The following is a 22170-nucleotide window of genomic DNA, read 5'->3' as shown; positions in this document are numbered from 1 at the left end:
AAAGACCAAAATATCCTGAAGCTGTGTTGATCTGAACACACAAAGCAACCAGAAAACCAGCTACATGGCCCTGAGCCCAATATAATGTGTAATTTCTATATGTAATAATGTTTCTAACTTAGCACAATTCTTACATATTTAAATACTTAAACTACTAGTTTAAATTGGGAGCATTTTGGTGCTTTGAATCCAAGCTAAAACTTCATCATGTGTGAATTTACTGTGATCAGCACTGCTTTTACTCCCATCCAGCAAGGCAATGCATGTGATGTCATCACAAAACTGCAGAAAAACTGTATTTTCAGTAAGAAAAAATTCCTAATGAGGTCAATGGGTCAAAGATTAGGTCTAATACAAAATCGTCCTGTCTGTCATCCTATGTAAATGCAATTGCAGGCTTTCCTTGTCCATGTAGTTTTATTATTTACTCATGTCTGTTTAGGTGAAGACAGACTGAAAGATTCAGTGTCAGCATCATTATTTTTGTCTTATTTCTTTTATGCTATGTTGATGCTTTGTCTTCACTCTTCATAATATCATGAACTTTATTAGATTATTTTCTAAAAATTTCTAGTTAAATTCCATGTTTGTGGCTCAATAAAAAAATGAAGTAGAAAACAAAATAAACAATGAAAATAATCAGACTTTTCAGCGGAGAAATAAAAGCACATATTGGTGCATATGAGTTTCTCAATTGTTTGTTTGTTTTCGCTTTCTGTAAAAACTTTACATACTAAGTGCAGTGCGTGTAAATAAGTTTTTGTAACTTTAACTTAAAAAGAGAGATGGGTGTTTCGCCTTTAAGAGTTAAGAAACTTGAAACCTTGTTTGCGCAACAATCAGTGCAGCTCAGCCGCCAAAGTGTCTAGACTAGCACATGATGGTAGTCAGCCAATGGCTCCACCGCTCTCCTCGGGGGCCCCGTGTATGTGTGTGTGTATGTGTGTGTGTGAGTGTGTGTGTGAGGAAGAGAGAGGAGGGGGGCAGAAAGAAAAAGAGCGAGAAACGGAGAAAGAAAGGGACCTGGGCTGCAGTTTGGTTTAGATCTGAGCAGAGAAGCAGGAGCTCTACTCAGCCCCGGATCGATCGGCTTCGTAAAGCTCATTTCAGCACGCATGGACGTTTTGTTTGGATTTTAAAAAGAGAAGAAGTGCACTGACATCTCGAGAAGACGGCAAGGATCCTGACTTTGCGGTGCATTTTCTTTGGATTAAAACGCATCGCAGTACCTCATGCTCTACGTGCCGGTGTAGAAAGTAGAACTGGGGTCGCTAAAAGTCGGGAACTGTTTGAGGCAGCGAGTTGTCGTCTTGCTTTGGAGGCTGTTGGCTTTGGATTATGTTATAGAGTATATTACTATATGTTTTCATGTGTTCAGATTATTTTTTTGTTTGCTTGTAAGAAAAAAAAGGCTGTAAACAGTCCATTCCACAGCGATCCTGGAGAATAAGTCACAGTTTCATAGCTTGTTTATTTACAGTATAATCGGCTGAATTCATGCCTTTTGATCGGAATGCTGCAGTGCATTTGTTGCTCGGTTTTGCTGTTGTAGATGCAACAAAATCTCCTTAATTCTAATGTTGCGGTTTTGCCACCAATGCTCGTCACTTGGCTGTGCATGCACTGCACGGCATTTCACCGTCATTAATGTTTTGCAACGACCGGAGAAGTGTCTTTAATATTAGGATATCCGTACAAGAGTAATAAAAAAAAATCCTTATAGATTTTCAAGTTGTCGTATGTTCAGGACGAAACGCTCAGGTCTTGTGCGGCGACTGTGGAGAAGCCGTTTGATCCCAGATAAAGAAGGGGAAGATGGAATTGGCAAAACTGGTGAGGGCTGTAGGGACGATCTGTTCAGCACCAACCCAGAGAAAATTCCCAAAACGGAGTTCAGACCGATGACCCCTAGCGGGTCTCTTGTCGTGGACATAGGGGGTGTGTGCCCCGTGGAGAGCAGCGACTTGAGGGTCACGTCGGACCAGGATGGGGGTGCCGCGTGTGCCCAGGAGCAGGGCAGCCCCCGCTCGCTACAGGACAGCGAATGCAGGACGGTGACGTGCTGCTTATTTAAAGACCGGGACCACTCCGAGCTTAGGGGTGCAGAAACGGCTCAGGGCACCAGGGGTCCGGGGTCGTGTCACTTCGGGCTGAGGAACCTTGGACCAGGAGAGAGCGACTCTCCGGAGGCGCAGGAGGCGATGCCACGCACGGTATTAGAGCAAGAACTGAAATCAGCCACATACGCTCTTTTAAAACGGCTCAAGGAAAAAGCGCTGGATACCTTACTAGAAGCGGTGGAGTCCAGAGGAGGGATGCCGAGCGACTGTGTTATGGTTTCACGGACAGAGCTGAGATTCGGCGGCCATGTGGCATCCCCACAGCTGCTTGTGTGTAAACTGTACCGCTGGTCTGACCTCCAGCACTCTGCCCAGCTCAAACCGCTCTGTGAGTGTAGGAGCTTTGGGGCCCCGGACAGTCCAACAGTATGCTGCAACCCCTATCACTACAGTCGACTCTGTGGGCCAGGTAAAAGAGTCTGCCACACAAATTGCATGCATGTTGTACCACAAAGGCCTGCAATGTAGCTTAAATGACAACAAAGCACTAAGCATTTGGGCATCTGCACTTGTTTTGCATGAAAACGTTCCTCAAAGTTGTCTCTGTATTTTCACTTTGACACACCTTTACTGCAGAATATTGCGTCTTTTCTTTAAATGCAACAATTTCATTTAACTTTCAAACATTTTCCATTTGATTTAAAGGCAGATCGTGCTAGAGTTACAAGCAGAAACCAGCATTATTTAGGGGTGGGGATTAAAGGGCCTTGGAAATTTTTCTGTCACACTGCCTTATTTGTCCTGTTGTTTGGCTTGGTTTCATACCCTGTGATAGAGGAAGGTTGGCCATTTGATTAAACAGTTAATGATTACCAAAGCCATCTTTACTGCAAGGTGAGCAATAATAATAAGTGCGAGCAAAGGGACATGCACGAAGATTTGACAAAGCATAAATGTGGGGCAGATTACTTAGATGATACCTTGGGTAATTTTATTATATTTGTTGAGAGCGTGTGTTGAAAACAAGCCAGGATCTGCACAAATTTTTCAGCGGTTTATTGTGCCTGTCAGTTTTGACCCAGAAAGTCGAATTTGAACAGCTCTGTGTTGTTGCAGAGCTCACTTCAGTGGCCTGTGACATCAAGTTTCCAATAAAGGGGAGTTTGTTTGTTTGTTCCGCTGTCCATGTATACAGTACTGTGTGTACTGTGTAGTGTGTCTGAGCAAGTCGGTGCCTTCAGAGTGATTGCCAGTACCTCTGTTTTGACTTTTTGTGTATGACATGTATGTGGCTGTTTAGAGTTACTCAGAGGTACAGCCTCGCTGCTGTATGTCACTTTAAGTGGCGTGTGCTGGAGATTAAGCTTTATTTCCACAATCAATCAGCTATCTATGGCAGAACCTCCCTGACCTCTATTAAACACATTAGATTTTGGCAGTGGACGGGGTCTACGATTTGAAAAACCTTAAACGCAGGGCCACTCGACCCCGCTGACCCAGTGACAACGCCTGGTATCATGTGTAAAGATGCAAGCGTTAGTATTTCTATCCCTTCACTGGCACAGGAGGAGGATTTTCCATAACATCCATGTTTACTAGAGCCAGCTGGCTGTGACAAGCACTTCAAAGTCAAAAGTTTAACAATATCAGAATTCATATTGAGCAAATGGGGGAAACTGATGTGGATTTTGGCTCTGGTGTCCTAACACGCTGTCCAAATCAATCAGAACCGATTATATGTAACCTCAAGTTTGCTGACAAACCTTGCTGTTTATTGGTTTGAATAAGATCAGTTTGATAGACAAGAGTGTGATATTTTTTCCATCTGTTGCCTGTGCTGTGGGATTTTTCTTTTTTTTTTTTTGCCCCCACTGAAACTACCAAGATGAATTATAAGAAGAGGGAAAGAGGCACATACCCCAAACTGGGACTAAGGCTTGTAGTAGACATAGCTCTCATGCGCTCATGCGTGGCCCAATAGAGCTGGTATTTCTTTCACACTATTCACAAGGGGGGGGGGGGGCTTTGAATCAAGACCTTAATCACCGGGTTTTGACAGTGTTTGTAGACGGGAATGTAAAAAACAGGATTTTTACAGGAATGAAACTCAGTAAAACAAACAGGTTTTAGTGTAAAAGAAGTCAGCCCTTTTTAAAAAACTAAACTAAAAACATAACTGTAGCTCAGCCTACTTAAGATTTATCTAAAACTATAATACTGTTCCAAGTTTTACACACGGGATTTTAAGGAATAAAACTTTATAAAATGTGAAGCAGTGAGCTGAGATTGAAGTGGACAAAAAACTTTTCCCTTTTATTTTGCCAGGCATTATACTTTTCGAATGAGATCAGTTTCAAGTTGCGCTTTAAAAGCCCTTTTGTCCTGAGGAGGTCCCCTCATGCTATTTAGGTGAAGGAGTGGTGATAATATACAGTTTGCATACTACTGGCGCCAGACTGACTAGCTGTGTATCTGAGTGACTGAGTTCAGATCCTGGCAATTACTGCCGCCACTCTTAAAGGACCCACTGCTATTATGCTTTTCTCCTTCCCATTTTCCCTGTAGGCGAGGTCACTGTGTGCTCGCAAAGTTTTCTTTCCTTTGTGCTTTCCTTCTTCTTGTGCAAGTTACTTTCTTCGTTTCTCCTTTTTATTGGAAAAAAAAAGTCAAGGCTTTGAACAGAATTAAGTTAAAAAGAGATTTACTCGTATTTATTAAAACACTAACTAAAGACTGCTCAGCTTTAATAATATGTCCTCAAGTAACAGAGACAAATGAAGGGAGTGTTTCGCATTGGTTTATTAGCTTTTTAACTAGCGTTTGAAGAAAATGAATTTATTTTGTAGCACAGACACAGAGCTGTAAGAGTCAAGGTGCAAGCTGCCGTTTCTTCTGAAATGTTGTGTGTTGAAGCTTCGCTTGTGGCTTGACTTGAGCTGTGTATGTGAGCTATGTTTCTTGCTTTTACTGAAAACAAAAAACGCAGCATGACTTCACACAGAATATAACGTCTGGATAGATCTTTGATACTAGAACATTATCTAAATACTAGATCATTATATGTGTATGCCTGTGTAAAGTATAGTGTACGCAAAACCTTACAGTTACCAGCCTCTAAACATTTTCACCAGCGTCAGAGGTTTTCACCCCCTAAAACATCTTTCTTACATCAAATTAGTGCTTAAAATGCAAATGCTGTGTCGCAAATGTTAGATCTTCTGAAACCTAGGTCCATAAGTCCATATTTTCTCATGACTGACTTAACCTTATGTTTTACCTTCCTTTTTTTCCCTTTATAAGGTTATTGACATTACTGTTTTGTGTTACAGAGTCACCCCCACCTCCTTATTCAAGGCTTTCCCCTAATGAAGAACACAAGCCACTGGGTGAGTGACAAACACAGTTGAACTCTGTTGCGCCTCAGTTCCTCATCTTCATCTGAATCCTGCTATTAGCACTTGCACTTTCTCTGTTTGGGAGTGCTGAAGAATCGTTATGACTGATGTATAATGATTTTTGTATTAATAAAAATAATACTAATTAAAGACCATCGGAGCCTGTAAATTGGAAATAGCACGGTCAGTCGCTGTTTTAACAGGAAGAAGCACAAATAGAGTAATGCGGAGAACTGTAATGGCTGTAACAGGGCACCATGACTGGCAATTTACATGGTAGCTTTGAGATGAGACCTGTGCCAGCTTGTGGCATAATGTCAGCATACCAGCTAGAGCCAGGCAAGATAGTATGGTGTAGAAGATAGAGGTGTGGCCGGCCCATATAATTCAACCCTGCTCAGTGTGTATTTGCATGGTTTTTTTTGTTTTTGTTTGTTTTTTATTGATGATCGAGAATTGCTTCAAATTCCTTTGAATGAGTTGATTGAATTGAATGATATAATCGCATTGGCCTTATTTATTACGGTCATGTCAAAATGATTCAACCCATCTCTAATATTGCTGTTTTTGAATCAATTAACAAATCTTTAAGGCCACTGAATTGGTTCAAAATGCAGTTAATCTTTTGGTAATTCAATTTTAACGCACTCATAGTGTTTCATTAGCAGATACAAATATATCTGTGTAGGTGCTTTAGCTCTCTTCCCTGCTCTGATTGAGCAGGGAAGAGAAAGAATAAATTATTTCATTTTATTAAAGCAAGCAGTGGTTTAACAGAAGACTAACCTGGGGCTGTACGATGTTCGGTGTATGAAGGGCAACACATAGAAAATACAACATGGAGATGAGTCCCTCACTCAGTGCAGTGGACTTCCAAGGAATTGAAGCTTGAATGTTTTTTAAGTGTCTTTAAGTTTATATCTGATTCGCAGTTTTAAATTTCATTTATAATACTGCATTCAGTGTCATAAGACCCTACGCCACGGCCTACCACAGAAATAACTATGTGTCATGGTGATGCAGGCCCCGTAGTAGTAATGCACCATGTAAACACAGTGTATTGATTAGCACATGGTTAATAACTGTTGCACAAAGTGTACTAGGCTGTAATTGTATCCAGCTCACAATACTAATGCAACAGCTAGTACTCTTCCAGTGTTTACATGTGCTGTTTCGCCATTTTCATAGCTCGGACAAACTGTGTATAAACTTGATCAGGTTAAATGTCTTCTCTCTTACCTTCATTTCAGTTAAAGTAATTGTTGTTAAATATTTATTATCTCTGAGTGGCAGAACAGTGCAGACATACCAGCACACAAGTACAAATGCAAACAATGACATCGCCCACTGTGTCTTAGACTCCACGCTGGCCTATAAATCAAGCTTTGTGCGGGATTTAAAGAAATCGGTGGCAGCATGAAAAACAAATATTAGTGAGCTGGAAGCATTTGCACATGAGATGCAGGATAAAATTCATAAAGAGAGTTGTCAGGAGATTGTGAGACTACCTTTAATGCTTATTGGAGGGCACAAAGGCCAAAGGATAATGTTACTAATCACTGACTTTGGGGTCTGACTAATTTCGGTCCTGAGCTTTTTACTGTTAATCTCAATGCTGTCCTCAAAATCAGTCAAATATGCTGTAATACAGAGAAACTGACTGTGTACCAATGCAGGGTTTCTGCTGTTGTATTAGCTTATTAGCTAATTATGAACAAGATTTAAAAAGCAAGACTTCTCAGAATTCTTTTTTGTATTACTAAATGAATGTTTGAGCAATGCTGTTTGCAGCTGTACTGTATGTACTACACAGAGACTACACCACTGAGTGTCTCTGGCTGATGATAAGTAAGAATATGGATTACTTGCCTGTGTTGTTAGTAGATCAGGGGTTGATTTCTGCCTTATTCCCCACAGATCTGTCAGACTCCACATTGTCTTACACTGAAACCGAGGCAGCCAGCTTACTAAACATCACACCAGGGGAATTTTCAGGTACGTGTCTTTGTTTTACCTACAGTGGACAAATAAGCAGTTTTGACATGTTTTTTTTTTTACCAGTTTCACAAATTAATTAGTAGAGGGTTAAAATGCCTGAAGCGCCAGTGTGTAAATACTGGTGTGATGTTAAATACGGTTGCTGATTATGGGTGGTCAAAAGTTGTCTGGATGTTTGTGCATACATGGATTTAGGTTGTAATTTCAGCTATATTTCCTTCCTGACTTACTTCTTAATATATGTGTGAACAGCTGTTTGAAGTAGTGGCACATCAGCTCTCACTAGCACTTATTACTCTGATTGATTCTAACACTTTCTGTTAGATGAAGTGATCCGTGTGGTAAAGATCAATTATAAATAGATTAGGCACTTTGCTTTCTTCCCCGAACTATATTTGAAATTGGTAGTTTGAGTAATAAAGATCATCATTTAGTTGTAAACAAGAGCGTCTTTCATGCTGATGCGTTTGCCTGTGGTTGCCCATGTTTTTTGCACACTTGTCTGTGTCTGAATGTATGAAGCTAAATGCGTACACTTGCATTGGTGAACTGTAATATTTCCACTGTAATAAATCAGGGGAGCTTTGAGTGTGGCATCATCCTGTTTTTATGGCTTTGAAATGGTTAAATTGAGTCTAGCTGGAAAAAATGTGTCTGGAGTGTACTTTAACGACAATTCAGTGCTGTTCTCTGCACAGAATTGAGTGTGTGAGGGGGAGGTTTCATTTTGATGGTGTATTTTATTCTTTCTCATTAAGGACCATTTCAAACAGTCCAGGCTTTAAAGATAAAGGTTTCATTGTGAGCAGTGCAGTGGTTCAGTGGGGCGTGTGCATTGGCTTCAGAGCTGGCCTCCCCTCCTCTGTTTTTCTTTCAGAAATATTTGAGTGGGATCAAACTGTAATAAGATCCAAGCTTGCTCAGAAACACACACAAGCACACGTAGTTGTCCACATGCATGTGCACAGACACACATACAACCCTATCCAACCTCCAGCCTGGCTGTAAATGGGCTGCAGGGAGGGGTGGGTTCACGGAAATGGAGTTGCTCCTGTGAATGGGGCCACACCAAAGGAGGCGAGCAGAAACTGCCCTGTCCTCTGATGTGAAATGAAACTCTCCTTTCTCATGGCCCACAGTGAGCATGCCTCCCCCTTTCGTACTAGGGTCCTAGCCAGCATGCGCAGTGTCATGTGGACAGGGAGTCAGACTTCTGATTTTGGGGGCTTGCAGGGAATTGCATTTCCTGTTAAGGGGTCTGCCATGGCTCAGAGGCCAGGACACTGAGAAGTTGACATGGCTACCTGGCACTGAAGCATTCAGTCAGCGAAGGCCCCCTCCTCCCCAGCGCACAGGCTGTCACCACCTCAGCATGGCCTGGCGACACTCCCTGAGTCAACAAATGAGGGGCTTGTCAGAGCGCGCACCACAATTCCTCAGAGACTCTGGTGAGGGAGGATCTAGACATGCTAGGCTTTGGTTTCTTCCAACTGTTTTTGCAGGCCAGGCCAGATCATTCAGCAATGACTGTGATAAACTTTGCAAAATGAACTCAGGAAAGAGAATGACCAGGCCCCAGCAGAGTGTTTTTCTATACTAAGAGGTTTCAGATACAAAAGCATTTCCATGTAGAGTAAACATCAGCATCTTGTCAACGATATAGAAACTCCATCATGTATAAGCTCTATTTCATCGTAACACCACAAGCTTGAAAACCTCCATATAAAGCCTGCATACAGTAGCTCTGATTTAACATAAAAACCTTCATTGCATGTTGTCATGTTATCCTCTGTGTAACATGCTGCTGACCTGGAGATGACTTTCCTTGTGAATCCCCCGCCAGCTTAGGTAGAGAGAGTGTTTGTGTGTAACCAGAGTTGTGTGGGATCCAGACTCCACCCCTCACGCAGGAACAAGTAAACCTCTTAAAAGCAAGTCTGGGGGGCACTGGCTGGGTGGGGTGCAGTCAAATATTCGACTAGAGTTTGCAGCCCTGGGCTACAGAAATACCCGCCGAGCATTCTTTTGCGTCACACAATGGCACAGAAACAGATCGGAACTGGTTGGTGTGGTAGATAAGCTTGTTCTACCACTTTACAGAATATATTCAGATCAATTTGAATAGGTATACTCCTTCTACTTCAGATTATTTAGTGCCTTGTAAATATTCCATTAAATCAGTACGATCTATATCGTAAAGTTCCTGTTGCAGAGTTACAGTTACAGTTCAGATACATTCACCTGATCCCTTTGGTTAGTTTGTGCAGTTGTGCACTATGCTAAAATGTTTTTCAAAAGCTTCTCCATGTGCACAATGTTGTATTCAAGGTCAGTTTTATTCATATAGCACCAAATCACAACAACAGTTGCCTCAAGGCACTTTATATTGTAAGGTAAAGACACTACAATGATACAGAAACAGGGAAAAGCCCAACAATCGTATGAGCAAGCACTTTGGCGACAGCGGGAAGGAAAAACTCCCTTTCATCAGGAAGAAACCACCAGCAGAACTAGGCTCAGGAAGGGGCAGCCATCTGCGACGATCGGTTGGGAGTGAGGGGAGGAAGAATGTGTGTAATATTCATACCTCCTGATCCTATATGTGCACAGACATTTGTACTGTTTGCAGGATTTATTTAAAAGTGGCGGTGATGTCAGTTCACATCATGACTGGGTCCAGCTTTTTAGTAGATAATGTAGCTTAATGCTTTGTGAGTGTGTAGTGCTGCCCTCACATTCTGCCTGCACATGCTTCCTCACTGCCTGGGCCTCGTTGTGTGGACATCAGTACACAGCCCTTTGATGCAGATCTCATTACTTCCTGTATGACTGTCTGAGGGGGTGTTTCTACGCATCGACTTTATTATGTCAGTCACATTGTCTCTGACATTGGGGGCTCTTTATGCTTGTCACTGCTTCATTATATTGCTGTTCTGAGCAGCCATAAATGTGAGGTGGCAAGCCAAGATATTTTTGCCCTGGTACTTATTTCAGTCACCAAGGATACATTTTTTTTATTTTGGTTGTTGGCTTTTTTTTTCTGAGTAATTGTGATTGCATGTAGTTATAACAGTATTTATACTATTTATGTACAAGGAGTGATGCAGAACTTTCCTTTGTTTGAGGCTGTTTTAAGACAATGGCTCCAGTCTGCCTATATTTATCAGCCACTGGAGGGGTGTCCTCAATTAAGCCACCGGGATTTATTCATGTAAGACAATTTATAAAGGGTCATGTTGCTCTGAGCCGACATCACTGGTGTGACTGGTTGGGCTCTCTCAGATTATAGTGGTTAAGTGACCAGAAGACATGTGTAGTGAGAAGGGTCCTTTTTAAAAAATGATTTTTCTCTTTTCTTCCCCTTTGAATGAAGGGAAGTAGGAGGAGGGAAGCAATGACTGAAAGTTGCTGCTGAAGGAAAGAGGGCATCAGCAAGTAGTCACGGTTCCCACACAATAATCATAGATTGCTCCTCTGTGTCTGCCAGCCTGTCTCTGGTGGAAAGACCAGTGCTGTCTAGATGTCTTGTCTGCAGACGATCGCTGTCTCAGGTCCACTCTGCTATTTCTTTCTGGCGGAATGAAGCAGTTGGTAGACAGATATCTTTTGTCTCACTGATATGAGGCAACAGATATCTATTTTGCATTCACATGTATAAGCTAAGCGCATTAAATTGTTCTTATCGGAGCTGGTTTCACGAGAAGGCGAGCGCTAAACATCAAACCAGTCACTCTGTCTGTGTCAGACAGTGGAAATGCATGGAATAATTAGACAGTCTAATCAAGGCATGTGATGCATCTCTTGATTAGAGCAGATTAGACTGGACACATTCCTGTTGATCTGACTTCGAAGGCATGTGATTCCCCTTGTGCTAGGATCTAATTAAACAGAAATTAAATAAATTAAAAGGCATGTCTACTGTACCAGCCCGCTCTTATCAGAGGGTGTCGGAAACTGCCATTTTGTCAAAGCCGCTGGCATCCTTTGGTGTCTGTCTTGTGACACTCTGGGCTTATGGCAGCATTTAGACAAGTTTCTTACTCCAATCTCATCATCGTATAAAATTTGCCAACTATGCAAAAAACCTAACCAAGTAGATTTGGTGCCTAAAGCGAGCTGGCGAGTGAAAGGAAAAAATAAAAACAAAGGGCAAACAAAGTAAAAAGAGGTAATTAACAGGACACAAACCATTTTGTCCCCACTGTTAAATTTGAATTGGCTTTTTTTCGCTCTCTAGCCTAATTGTAACCCCTAGTGCCATCACATAGGCTTATTATTTTTGAATATAAATAACTGTCATCTTGCATCTCTATCATTTGCACACGCTGTATATAATTGTCGCTGTGCAGACATCTGGCCTTCTTGGTGTAGCAGCAGGACCCTGACAGAGGTATGGTCTGGCAGAGCTGCATCAGCATGTTAGCGATGTCCCCCTCCCTCATCGAGGCATGAGCCCCTTCCTCCATCCTAAAGACCCCAGACTGATACAGCTCCGGCTCATCTCCCCTTGCAGCCTGGCTCATGGCCTCAGGTTTCCACCGCAGCCCAGAGCCTTCCCAGCGCCTGGCCGCCCACACTCCCTCAGGAGCCCGAATGCTCCAGGATACGGGATGTGGAAATAATGTGACTCGAGTGCTTCCACCCTGCCTCCCGAAATCAGGTTTTGCGGATTGTTTATTTGAGGGGAAGGAGGCCTCAGACAAACATCCTGTTTTAAAAAGCTGCCTGGGTTTTGTAGCACTGCAGGGCGGTGAATTGCCCCTTTGACAGTGGGGAGAGACTGAGGAATGTTGAAGAGAAGGCCAGCATCTCAGGGGACATGAGGGGGCTCTCCTCACCCGTTTGTCTTGTCCAGTTTGCAGAGTCCCATTTTAGGCTTGGGGGAGGTGGAGCAGGGTTATAGCTATACATCCTGAAGGGTCTGGTGCTCTATTCTCTGTGCAGCGGTGTAGGGCCTGTACCCACAGTCCTCGTCTCAAGTATCCGTTCCTGTCCTGGGAAGCTGGCTTCCGTTTCCCCTTACGTAACACTCATACACACAGAAAAAAAAGAGCCATTGATAAGAGCGATAAGGCCATTTTTCATTTTCCCTTTCTCAGCATTGTTAGACTGTGGTGTGTCAGAAATTTGCTTTCAACTTTTTCTGGCTTGAGTCATGACAGCGAGGATTCTCAGTAGAGTCCAACAGACGTTTTTGCATTTCCAGAGGGGTCATTGTGCATATGATATTATTGTTTCTCTTATGTGCAAAAGAAACTGTTTTGGCAATTGTATACTAATGTTTCTACCTTTTTGTTTACAGCTTTTTGACCTTTTTTGACCTTATTTGACCGACCCCATTGGTTTTCTAGGGAAAACCATGGGGTCAAATTTGACCCCATGGGTTCTCCAGGGTTAAAGGAAGACTTCACTTTATAGGGAAGAAATCTTCCATGTGTAGGCTTACTGTGTTCTGCAGCAGAAATAGGAGTTTGAAGTAAGCACCTTTTTATTTTCTTCAGTTATCGCAGCAATTCAGAAATTAGTTTACTCTTTGTTGAGCTTTTGTTAAAATACTCATTTGTTTTGAGAGCTGATTTTCAGTTAGTATTACAAACACAGGCCCTAGATGCGGTGAGGTAATGTGACCTCTACGTGCAAAGTGAAAGCCCTGCTAATCTAAAGCAGTCCTTGGAGAGGCCTGAAACCCCTTACATGTCAACAGAAACTAGCCTGCTGAGCTTAGTATTTAACTGTCTCGGTTTGGCAAGCCAGTGTGGTGCCATTGCTGCTGGGTGTTTGATTAACTTAACTAAAGGACTCCCAGATAAATCTATATCCTCGTACCTGACTGAGCCTCTAGGCTCACAGTGCTGTACTTGTCATTTGATTTACAGAGTGGACTGTGTTTCTTTTTAGGCCTTACCACACAGAAAGTACAGTCAGTAGAAATAACAGGAGGTTTGCTCGGTGTGCTATAATTTTTTTTTTGCCCCATATTCTACCTTAGCAAATAAAGTGAGTGAGCTAATCTTGACATGTGCACAGGGAGGCCTGCCGTTGCCATCCTCACTCCCTTCACACTGCAGCGCAGCACCACTCTCCACCAATAGGGCCATTCATTCAGCTCGGGGCAAAGGGTTACAGCAACAAATAAAGAGTGTGCAATGCCATTAAAAATGTATGGAATGCCCAACTGTTAGTTTAGCATTTTAGTGTGCCTCCCCTCAAAGCTGAGAGGGGGAACAATACTCCCATTCGAGCTGGGCTCCGTAAATGTGCTAGTCTTGCATCCACAACTGGCATAGAGTAGCGAAGGAGGTGCCAGTTGTGGATGCTGTTTTTATTTTCTGACCATTTCACCCACAATTATAAATCCAGACACAGGCCAAGGCCGGCTATGATTTAGGCCAGCCTGTGGCCTGATTGCAAGCAAAAATAGATTTGCTTTGCCCCCCCCCCCCCCCCCCCCAATCCTCCCCAGAGGAGCATTGACAGTTGTGCCTAAACCTATAGCCGTCAGTATTTTTCAAACTCAGAATAGCCAGCGCATTCTTTGAGCTTTGAGAATGCTCTGTGGATTAACTGTAGGGGCCCATGTCAGTTGACATCTCTACACGAGACTCTTGCTGCTGGAGGGAAAAGATAGCTTATTGTGGATTGCTAAACAGTAAACTCCTAGTGCTTCAAGGAACTGGTTAATTTTCTCTCTGCATGTAAACTGAGATAGAGCGCTTGCATTTTTTTTTTCTTTTGGCCTCTTTCCTTATCTTGAACGTGGTCTACTGGAGCTATATCTTCATTCCATTACCTTGTCTTAACATACGGCCAAGTATGATAGACATAATTTGGAGCCTTTCATCTTGTTCCTGAAAACTGATGCCGTTTTATATCTGACAAGAAAACCTTTATTGTTGAGTACAACTTGACAAAGTAGATTGTACTGTGAGATCAAGTTTTTGCAAGTAGTAGTTGTTACAAGTTGTAAAAAGGCTTATGTGAAAACTCTCATTTAATATTTTCCCCGGGGAAAACTGTATTTACTTTTGTCGTGTGTTTAACTTATCTTTTATTTGTGTGCATTTCTAAAGCCTTGGCGGTGTGGCTCAGTACGTGCAGTCAGCCTGTCGCATTTCAGGGTACGGTTTAGATTAGAGGTCTGGCTGTAGCTTCCCCCTCTTCCCCTCTCTGTGACTGCCAACACATAATTTACTTAATGAAATCCTGCCATTCCCTTTAGCTTCAAGATTTTTTGCAGATGTTGACAGGGAAGGACTTTGTGAATTATTGGAAATGTTCACTCCTGCATTTTTAATGAATGTCTTGCTTGTTGTGAACGGGCTGACTTATCGGAGATGAGGTTGGGGGGGGGGGGGGGGGGGGGGGGGCAGTTGTCTTTGTTTGGGGAGCCGGTGTCTGGATGCCCGCGGTGGAGCAGTGTGGGTTACACCCAAGCAAGTGTTGTGATTGAAACAGAAACTCTGGTGCCACATTATCCTGACAGAACACATTCTCCTCACAGACTCTGATCCACTGGGTCAATCAATAGAAAACCATTGTTTGAACGGCAAGCATGTCCATCATAGCTGCTCCACCTCCCGGCCCGGTGGAAACCAAATACCTACCTTTCGACTTAAATTAGTCGGACTAACATAACTCGAAATAATAGAGCTCCTTGTTACTGCTCATTTGAAACCAGGCCTTCATCATAGCTTGATTCCATAGCCTAGCTAAAGTCGCTTTTCTCCCTCCGGTATGGAATCTCGGTTTTCCCAGAAGAAAGTTTGTGCACGTTTCAAGCCACGCACCCAAAACTTTTTGACTTCACACGTGATGTCACTGCTGAGGAATAACCAAATGAAAGTAACCTTCTCACTGCTCCTCACCCCCCTCACTCCTAACCAGAGTAGGAAGTTAGGAGGCACAACGAGGGGAGGGGTTCAGGAATGTGCAGGGTCTTCTCCACTCAGTCGCTCCAGCCTACTTGGCTCGAACCTCCCTTGCGCACTAGCAAACAAACACATTCACACTTGTGCACACACAAACAAGACACACACACACACACACACACACACACAAAGATAGGTTGTATGGGGAGGTGAAAGAGCACAGCCACCCAGCAGGATGTTGGCTGAGCGCTTTGCTTTCGATGCTCACTTGGACTCGGCTGGCCTTTAAGGCTGCCTGTAGATATGACATATTCGCAAATATCCCCCACAGTTTTTACAGAGCTTTTACGTGCCCTGAAAGGCTCTTGTAGGCCTCACTTGGATCACCACCATCGCTTGTGCTCTATGTCTCTGACACATTGCAGAGCTTTGGAGGAAACTTGGAGGAAATGAGCAGCACATTTTCTTCCCTTGAAAAAAAAAATGGAGCCTTTTTCTCTCAAACCAGCAGCCTCACTGACGCGCCCAGATGGCTCCTTCGTATTAGCCTCCTTAGCTTCCTACACCCACTGTTGTTTATTGATTTAATTTATGGATTCTGTTAGTTATCTGCTATCAAGGGTGCAGCACTTTTCCTCCCTCGTGGGGTCATCCCAAAACAGAAACAGAGGGAAAGTGAGGAGGAAGCAGATGACAATGTAAAGCATTCCCATTGTGACCAGAGAGGCTTGGTGATTGGATTCAGTTTCCTGGGCTCCCACAGCGTGTGTGTTCCCCCCCCCCCCCGCCCCAGCATATATATCTCTGTGTCTATATCACTTGTTCTCTCTCAGCAGAGAAAGGCCAGACCTCAGGGAGAAAAATCCATAGACATGTAAGAGCAGCTCCAGTTAGCATATCTGTCTGATAAAGCCGACTTTGATGGCAGTGATAGCCCAGACGCCAGCCTAAATGTGGCCTGCTCCGGGGTTATAGTCAGCCTGTGGAAGCTATTGCCCACAGAATTAAAGCCATGAATTTGTTGTTTAGTTATAAAAGAAATCAGACAAATGTGTGGGGTGATGGGGCAGGAATGCACAATAAGAAAGAATTGTAAATTTTCACACATGCACACACAGTCCTCAATCCTTGCTTTCCACCACAAGTCTAGAGTCTATCAGTTCACCACTAGAGTCTAATAGCTGGAGGGGAATCTAATCCTTGGCACAGAATGATAGCTTGCTCCTCTCCTCCCTTCAACTGCACTGCATAAAAAGTCTGGCAACAGTGTTTTTCTTTTCCTGTTCAGCAAAGTTGCGGAGGAATGAGTGCATCTCTGCTAGCCGCTCCGGATTAGGACAGATAAAGTATAATGGGGGTGGCCCTGGAGCTTGGTGGGGAGATGTTAGCGCGGAGGGGAAGCTGTTGTTTGTCTGCCTGTCCCTGACACTCGGCCTCCCATTCATCTCACTCCAAGGCTGCGGAGCAGTGTTTACCCCAGGGCAGTTCTTTTCTGCAGCTCCCTCTGCCCTTTTTTTTCTCCCTTCCCTTTTCATGCTGTCTTTAAAAGCATTACTGGATGATCATCAAGGATTGCCATTGAAACTTTCAAGCCCTCATTTTTGTGTACTTAACAGTAATTATCCAGACTCGCCCTGGAGTGCAGGGAACTCGTAGCAAGCAGGGTGATCTGCTTTTTTCCCCCCCCTCTTCCACAGATGTAAATCTGTGGAAGAGGCTTGGGCAAATTATGTTTAACACAGGTGTACTTAAGGGCTTTTTCAATGGCATGTTTGTCTTCTGTTATAACATAATAAATATGTCATCCATTTTTGCTGTGTTTGCTTATCACCATCACAGTCACCTGCATTGTTACAACCAAAGGGGCAAGTTTGGTTGCCTTTTAGCACATTTTGCTAATACTTTTGTACTTTTGTTCAAGTTTTACTTTTAACAGGGGTACTGTTATGTAGTATTTGTATTTTTTCAGTTTGACTACTTCTCCCATTCTTTTCTCCACCGCAAAGAAATAAAAAAACACACACATTTTGCTTGGACAACATGTAGCTGACACTTCACTTCTTTTTGCGTTCAAATGAGCATGCGTAACTTTTAGCCTCCTAACTTCAAAAGAACTGATATAAGTCCGTGTTTATTGACAGATCTGATGCCCTGCATTTGACACTCGGAATTTGTCCAATCGGAGAGGCCACAGGGAAACAGAAAAATCAACATTTTCCTCACCGTCTCCATGGAGAGCACATCTTGTTATGGAAATCAAACACACTGAATTCTGGCTGTGGGAGTAGCAGTTCTAGATAGCTCTGTTTACTGTGTGTCACTGTACCTCTAAGTGAAGTATATGTGGATACAGGTGTCCTCAGCTACACTTAATTCCCTAAAATGTGATAGTTGGTTTGCTACATTTCAAATCTGTTTGCCTAAAGGAAAACCAAACACAGCCTGTTCTTATCATATTTCTACAACACCAGACTAGATGCTTTATTCCACATACTGTGTTTCCTGTTGGCCATGGAAACGTTTAGAGATCAAATACCACAGATTTATGGATCTCTACTTTTGTTTTTGATGTGAGCCTAGTTATGTAAGACTTTAAACTTGATCAGCTCCATCATATGCTTAGCTCATTGCCTCTGGCTGCAGGAACAGGAAGTGTGGCGTCCATGCTGTTTCGGCGTCTATTGACTCTGAGACTGACACTAAGAGGAGAGGCTTTTGAGAATAAAATAACAATAATAACATGCGCTACTATTCTAATGGGTAAACGGAGCTGTTAAAAGGTGGCAGGGTTAAATGGATGCAGAGCACTTGTAATTGCTCCCAGCCATCATGGCTCCACCCAGAGCAGAACCTCATGCAGGCCAACATGGAGCCTAAGAGAGTTGGGTGTCCATGCTGTGGCTGAAAGGGAGGGAGACACAACCATTCATTTCACCTCCTCTGAACTGCCTCTCTGATGTCTGAATTTTTAAGGTTTGGTCTGAGTCTTGGTCTGGCATGTATCTACATAATTTTATGACCAGATACTACTAATTAAATCCTCCTTCTTACTGTTATATCAGTTTTGTAGAAAAACATTTGCAGAACATCCAAACATGTAAATCTGAAAATGCCGTCTTGACATTGTAGCATGTTTTGAGGAAAATTGAGCTTTGTAAAAATGTCATGACACTCAATAAATCGCACGGGTGTGATAGAACAGGCTAGTAGTGTTTCTGCACAAGAAAAGCGCCATAAAATTTAATCAGGTTATGGCAGACGTGCTCGTTTATCCGTAACAAGCAAATTTAGGACAAAAACATAAGCATGTATGCTGTTTTTTCTCCCCTAGTCCAAACAGGCACGTGCGCAAAAGCACACGTAGACACTAAACATAACAGAGCAACAGGAAAAAGCACAGCTCTTTCTGTGCTTGCTGTCTTCCGTCAGGCTCAAGCTTAGCATTAAATACATTTTTAACCTTTGTCCTGCTTATTCCTCTTCCTGGTCCTCATAGTCCAACTGACTATCCTTGCACCACGCTATGTGCGAAAACTAGATATCATTGACCAGATTGTTTTTGCTTTGTTCTTTCCATCCAAAGAGAAGGACACAGTAGCCATTTGGTCTTTCGTGTTTCTGTGCACAGTTTCAAAGTGAGTTTACCTTGATGTCTGGGTTCCATTTGATTTGAGACAATGGACGGCCGTAAACTAGTTGGAGCTGAGTTCTTTGTGTGGCAGTAAAAGTTGAGCTCAGAGTGGAGGAGCTGGAGTGTGGAATTTACTAATGGCACATGCATGTTGGGGCCCCTGAAGAGAGGGGGTCATTTAAGCCATCAGTGTGTGCGCAAACACACAGAGAGCCTGTCTGCAGCTTCCCCCCACCTCCACACTTCCCCACTCACTCGCTCTTTTCTTCCCCCTCCATAACACAGAGAGCCTCGAACCAGCAGGCGTTTTCTCTGTGCAAGTCTGGTCAACGTTTTTGCTAATCTTTGTATAAACTTTACTAGTATGGGTCACTCAGCAGAAAGATTTAGTTGGGTGGGAGGTGAACAAGGCATTTTGTTGCTGTGTGGATCTGTGATGCTCCACCTTAAAGGCGTTTGTTAATGGGGCGGGCGGTCATTAAGCCCTGAGAGCAGAGAGACTGAAAGGAATGGGGCCACAGGCCCAGGCTTTAAATCCTCTGTGCCAATAGACTCTCTGAAGCAAAATAATGGCATCACTCTGTGTGTGAGTTAATGGGAGCTGATAGCATGAAGGCTGGGGGGTCAGCGGGTCATGGGCTTGTGCTAAGTTGTCAGGGAGCTGAATGCCGTCCCTGGGCCCACAGCAGGGGGAAGAGCTGGCTGGAGGGGGAGGGGGACCCCCTGCCTGGCCCTCTACCGTCACCCCCACTCTTGTGGAATGTGAGGAAGACGAGGGAAGAGGAGAAAGAGGCTCCTTAAAACCACGGTTATGGTTGACACATTGGTCATTGCTTGCACGTACTGTGACGTCAGGACAGATGTAGAAATGTTCATACATGTGCTTGAGGCGCACTTGGCTCGCTGCAATCTTGTCCTACACTTCAGATGCACTGCTGCTTTATGAAAATAGAAATGAGTATGTCAACATTGATCAGAGAGGTTAGCTTTCTGCAGAAAGTCTTATCTTCTCCAGCTGTTGCAGCAGTCTAAAACCGCATTGATTATGTTGCATGACAACTATGATGTCACCCTGTCACTGTTTTAACTGCGGCTTGAGGTGCACCAGACTTGATTCAGTCTAGATTTTTTTCCCCGAGTCTCATCTTTTTCAAGCTGTTGCAGCATCTTGTTCTCTGTAATCTGGGAATCTCTAAACTCCTCGACTGATATATCATCGAAATGGAAATAAAGCACAGTTGGGTGTTCAACCCAGCCTCATCCGCCAGGTTACAAAAATCGCGTGGGCAGGACAAGCCAAAACAGCACCAAAGACCAGCATCTGCGCTGTTGTTTGTGAGGGCGACAACTGCAACCATAAACCAGGTGTTACTCTCTGCCGTCACGTAATGGCTGTATATATGTAGAGAGGGACCTGCACACAGATTCATGCCTCAAGCTCAGCCACAGCTTGTAACAGGTGACAAAAATGCTTACAACAAAAAATAAAGTTTCAGTCAGAATGAAACCAAAGTGCATGGCACTAATAACGTCACCTTTGACTCGTTTTAGCTATGACAAAGAGAACAGTAAGTCTCCAGGATGTGAAAAACTTTTTCTTTCTCATCCATCGAGCCCTGTCCTCTCCTTGTACCACAGATTTTATGAGTAATATAAATGTAAGACAGCTTTGAGCAGCTTCTGAAAGTAGTCAGCAGTGTGTGTGTGTGTGTGTGTGTGTGTGTGTGTGTGTGTGTGTGTGTGTGTGTGTGTGTGTGTGTGTCTCTCTTCGGTATGGTGAAGATCGAAGTCTACCTTGGGAGCAGTAATTCACTTTGGAGTGCTGAGGTCTGTCACTGAAAAGATTTCACAGACTGCAGCCATGAAAACTGAATTAAGAAGCTGATTTAGTGGACGGAGATGTTTAGTCTTAAGATGCCAGATTTGCTTCCATTGCTAAAAAGAAATTTAAAAAAGTTATTAAAATGTGCAAAACATTTTTTCTAAGTTATAACCGTGTCCTCTATTCCACTCTCTAGATACTATAGTTTTAAGGCGTTCAGAGGGGAACACTTGAGTGTAATCTGGATTTCATTTAAGTAAACAGAATTTGTTTTGGAAGTTCATGTGTGACCAGCAGCTCTGTAGTGTGGTCAGTGTTTAATCCCTACAGTACCCTCTTGAGGTAGAGGGTGGAAGTGCAGGTCTTCGGCTGCACTGACCTCGCTACACCCTCCACCCCCAGGATATGTATAGTTGCGCTGGTGTGTGTGTGTTTGTGTGTATGTGTGTGTGTGTTGGACAGAAGTCCAAGCAGCGGTATTTATACAAGGCTTAAATTTCAATACAGTGCCTGCTTCAGTATTTATAGTGTGGCCATCTGCTCTGAACAATAAAAAGGGATAGTTAATCCCTTAAAACTCAACCCATCCTTTTTATTAGCCCTGTTTACATTTGTTTATGTTTTGTGTAATGGACATTTCTCTGTCTCTTCTAGATGCCAGTATGTCACCTGATGCCCCTAAGCAGAGCCACTGGTGTAATGTGGCATACTGGGAGCACCGGACACGTGTGGGTCGCCTCTACACAGTGTACGAGCACTCCGTCAGCATCTTCTATGATCTACCTCAGGGCACCGGCTTCTGCCTGGGCCAGCTCAACCTGGAACATCGCAGCAGCACTGTTCAGCGTACAAGAGGCAAAATTGGCTACGGCATACTCCTCAGCAAAGAGCCTGATGGCGTTTGGGCGTATAACCGCAGCGAGCACCCTATATTTGTCAACTCCCCAACTCTGGATGTGCCCAACAGCAGAACTCTGGTGGTGCGGAAGGTGATGCCAGGCTACTCCATCAAGGTGTTTGACTATGAGCGCTCGTTCCTTCTGAGGCACACGACAGAGGCTGACCTCCTGGATGGACCCTATGACCCTAACAGTGTGCGCATCAGCTTTGCTAAGGGCTGGGGCCCCTGCTACTCAAGACAGTTCATCACCTCCTGCCCCTGCTGGCTGGAGATCCTCCTCAACAACCACAGATAACACAGATGGACCCCACAAACTATCCCAAATATCATCTACCTAGATTTAATATAAAGTTTTATATATTATATGAAATATATATTATACTTGTAAATACGGAGTCATTTTTACAATGTAACTATTTATGTATGGTGCAATGTGTATATGGACAAGAGGAAAAAAACGGAAAATGCACTTTGGCATATATATATACATATATA

The 22170-nt window shown here is 43.4% G+C and overlaps 2 protein-coding genes across 3 annotated transcripts in view; both read left to right on the top strand.

The window, feature by feature from the left end:
• LOC134631351 (mothers against decapentaplegic homolog 3-like) overlaps positions 1 to 22170 on the top strand; it is a 284592-nt gene that overhangs the window by 220771 nt on the left and 41651 nt on the right. The window lies entirely within an intron of this gene.
• Positions 959 to 22145, top strand: smad6b (SMAD family member 6b). The gene is made up of 4 exons (XM_063479586.1): positions 959 to 2529; positions 5390 to 5446; positions 7373 to 7450; positions 21429 to 22145. Exons 1-4 carry the CDS (start codon positions 1740 to 1742, stop codon positions 21968 to 21970), a joined length of 1467 nt encoding a protein of 488 aa, XP_063335656.1. The 5' UTR covers positions 959 to 1739; the 3' UTR covers positions 21971 to 22145.

The sequence above is a fragment of the Pelmatolapia mariae genome, linkage group LG7, assembly GCF_036321145.2.
Source record: "Pelmatolapia mariae isolate MD_Pm_ZW linkage group LG7, Pm_UMD_F_2, whole genome shotgun sequence".
NCBI classification, from domain to species: Eukaryota; Metazoa; Chordata; class Actinopteri; order Cichliformes; family Cichlidae; genus Pelmatolapia; species Pelmatolapia mariae.
This window is presented reverse-complemented; position numbering and strand designations above follow the sequence as displayed.